We start from the raw sequence: 2,972 nt of genomic DNA, 5'->3' as shown, positions 1-2,972 counted from the left end.
AGAGAGTGAGAGAGAGAGAGATCGCAAGTAAGCAGAGAGGCAGGCAGAGAGAGAGGGGGGAAGCAGGCTCCCCGCTGAGCAGAGAGCCGATGGGGGGCTCGATCCCAGGACCCTGAGATCATGACCTGAGCCAAAGGCAGAGGCTTAACAACTGAGCCACCCAGGCGCCCCTCAGCACGAGTATTTTTGGAGCTCATGTGAACATGGGCTCTGGGACACAGCGTCAGATGGTGGACCAACTGGGCTCCAGCTAGACTGGTATCACTTGAATGTTCTAGAATGAGAATGTCATCCCTTATTACTCTCGTAATTAAAGGTAATATAATTTTAGGTGAGCTATTACCTCCCACCCAATCGGGATGGCTGCTACTGAAATAACAGATGTGCGGTGTTGGTGGAGGTGTAGGGAGATTGGAACCATCAGGCCCCGCCGGCGGTAATGTGAAATGCGCAGTCACCCTGGAGGGCCGCACGGTGGTTCCTCACAAAACTGGACGCAGAGCTACCGGGATCCCATATGTACACCCAGAAAGAACCGAAAGCCTGGGACTCCCAGACAGCCCTGCGTCTTCCCTAAGGCCCCTAAGGCGGGATAGTGAGACCCCAGAGAGGGCTGGTGGTGAGCAGTGCTGAAGAAGGTTCTCGTGCGAGGTGCGGAGGAAGCCCCAGAAGGGGCTTGGCCCTCGGCCCCCTGACGCCACAGATGCACCCCAGGATTCGTGCATATACTCGGGCAAACAGATGACCCGAGAGGCAGACAGCCCCCTCCTCACGGGGAAAAAGAAGGTAAAGCCCGGCTGGCCTGCGCCAGCCCTAGGAGCGCACAAGGAGAGAAACGTCCCCTTTTGCGGACCCTGTTTCTTGGGGCGCTCCCGGTGAGAACCACTGCGGGCTGGGGGCCTGAGGGCGGGGTGGGGGGTGTCCTGCTTCCCCCACCCCTGTCCCCGCGGGCGGTGGCCGGCTCCGGAGGGCACTGGGGAGAAGGGACTGGGGAGGGGGCTGGGCAGCGCCCCCACCGCGCCTCCCCTTCGGGGCCCGCGTCGGACGGCCAGCAGGGGGCGCCAGAGGACCAGCGATGCCGCGGGGTGGGCGGGCACGCTCCGGGCGCCGCCGGGCCTGGGAGGGACCCCCGCCCCAGACCCGGAGGGGCCGAACTCCGCGGCCGGCGCGGGCGGGGCACCGAGGGGACGGCGCGCGGCCGGAAACCTGTGCCCGGAGCAGGGACTCGAGGTCGCGGCCGGCACCGCCCCGCTCCCCAACCCGGGACCCCTGGGCCCCCGCCTCCCACGGGGTGTCCAGTCTGGAGCGCTCACCGGATGAAGGAAGGCAGCCCTCATCTGGGACACGTGGGAAATCTGTGCCAGTCACGGTGCCAGGGGGCGGCTTTTCTTCATATTCTGATGGCCCTGGCCCTGAGCCGGCTACACCGCCGGGGCAGGGGACCCCTCCACCTCCCCGCCGCGGCCTCTTTGGTCCCCAGGCTCCCCGCCTACCGGGCCCACCGCTTGGTCCTCAAGCTCGCCCCCCCCACCGCGGGCCCCCACCCCCGCCTCCTTTTCTTCTGGGCGGACTGTCCCAGCCCCAGCCGCCCTCTCACCCTCTCACACACCTGAGCCCCCAAGGACTCCCCTCCACCGAAGCCCCCTATTGGGCCGTGGACCCCCGACCCTGCCTCCCAGGCCTGGACACCAGACCCTGATCAGGCTTAACCTCCCAGAGCTCCCGGGGAGGGGGCGGGGAGGTTAAAAAAAGACGGGGTTCCAGCGGGACTGGGGTCCACGCGGGGACAAGGGTCAGAGGGCAGAGCCTGGGTTCCGCAGGCGGCCCACAGAACCAGGAGGCCTGTTGCCAGGTAACCCGATCTCCCGTCACTTGCCCACACCCCACCCTGAGCTGCCGACCCGCCAGCCTCCTGCCGTCTTTCCCTCTGTGGGTCCCTGAGAAGCAGCAGGAAGGGAGAAGCAAGAGCCCAGCCAGCAACCACCCCCCCCACCCCCCCACCCCCCGCCTCAGTTTCACCGCGAGGACTGGGCCGCTCGGCCCCCTGGGGCAGCATCAGGATGAGTCTGGGCATCATGGAGGAGGAAGACCTGGCCGAGTACTTTCGGCTACAGTATGGGGAGCGGCTGCTACAACTGTTGCAGTGAGTGTCTCGGGTCTGGGGGCGCCCACAGTTCCTGTGCCCCCCCTTCCAGTCTCTCCCTCCCCCCTGTAACCATGAGCCCCAAGTCACCTGCCCTCAACCCTGGCACCAACGCACGGTCCCAATCGGACCCCCAGCCCTTGTCACTCTGCCCCACCATTCCCAGATGCCAACGCAGCCCTCCCTCCCCACATGCCACTCCTTTCCCTCCTGTGGGGGACAGGACCACCCCTTCCCCCGGCCTCCTCCGGTGTTGGCCCAGCCCCAGTCTGTCCCAAGAGCTCAGAACCCACAGGCCTCTCTCACCTGTGTCTTGGGCAGGAAATTCCCGAACATTGAGAACCAGTTGGAGTCTCCATCCATCCGGCTCCTGGAGAAGAAGAAGGAAGCCAAGATCATGCACCGGGCTATGGAGCAGAAGAAGGAGGTGGCCTGGCCCTGGGGTGCGGAAAGGGCCACGGGGTTCAGAACCTGAGCACGCCCCCCCCCACCCATCCTGCGCGTGGCAGTGGCTGGAGCCAGGAGTCCTGCGCCGAGGTTCTGTGTTCCCTCCCAGGAGAGAGAAGGGATCTTCATCTTGGGGGTAGCAGGGGCCTGGGATGCCCTGCTCTGAACGCGGTGTGGGGCAGAAGGCGGGAGGCCTGGGGGCAGAGGCCCCGGGGGCAGGAGGCGCAGGAGCGCTCCTGACCCCTGTGCTGCCCCCGCCCCAAGATATTTCAGCGCCGCATGGAGACCCTGAACCTGCGCTGGGAGGAACTGGGTGTCAAGGAGGCCCAGCTGAAGGCCCACATCCAGAAGTTTGAACAGTTCATCCAGGTGCCAGGGCCCG

At 65.6% G+C, this 2,972-nt stretch overlaps 1 protein-coding gene across 2 annotated transcripts in view; it reads left to right on the top strand.

Annotated features, from left to right (window-relative positions):
* The first annotated feature begins 2,030 nt into the window (after positions 1-2,030).
* Positions 2,031-2,972, top strand: part of CCDC42 (coiled-coil domain containing 42) — a 10,639-nt gene continuing 9,697 nt past the window's right edge. The window contains exons 1-3 of one of the 2 annotated variants that reach the window (XM_032839891.1): positions 2,031-2,143; positions 2,465-2,570; positions 2,855-2,959. In XM_032839891.1, the coding sequence (XP_032695782.1) occupies positions 2,061-2,143; positions 2,465-2,570; positions 2,855-2,959 (294 nt within the window). In that variant the 5' untranslated portion in view covers positions 2,031-2,060. The remainder of the gene's footprint in view (positions 2,144-2,464; positions 2,571-2,854; positions 2,960-2,972) is intronic. The other variant, XM_032839892.1, reaches the window with a different exon arrangement.

Source organism: Lontra canadensis, unplaced genomic scaffold (assembly GCF_010015895.1).
Source record: "Lontra canadensis isolate GAN:19392208 unplaced genomic scaffold, GSC_riverotter_1.0 scaffold110, whole genome shotgun sequence".
Classification (NCBI taxonomy): Eukaryota; Metazoa; Chordata; class Mammalia; order Carnivora; family Mustelidae; genus Lontra; species Lontra canadensis.
This window is presented reverse-complemented; position numbering and strand designations above follow the sequence as displayed.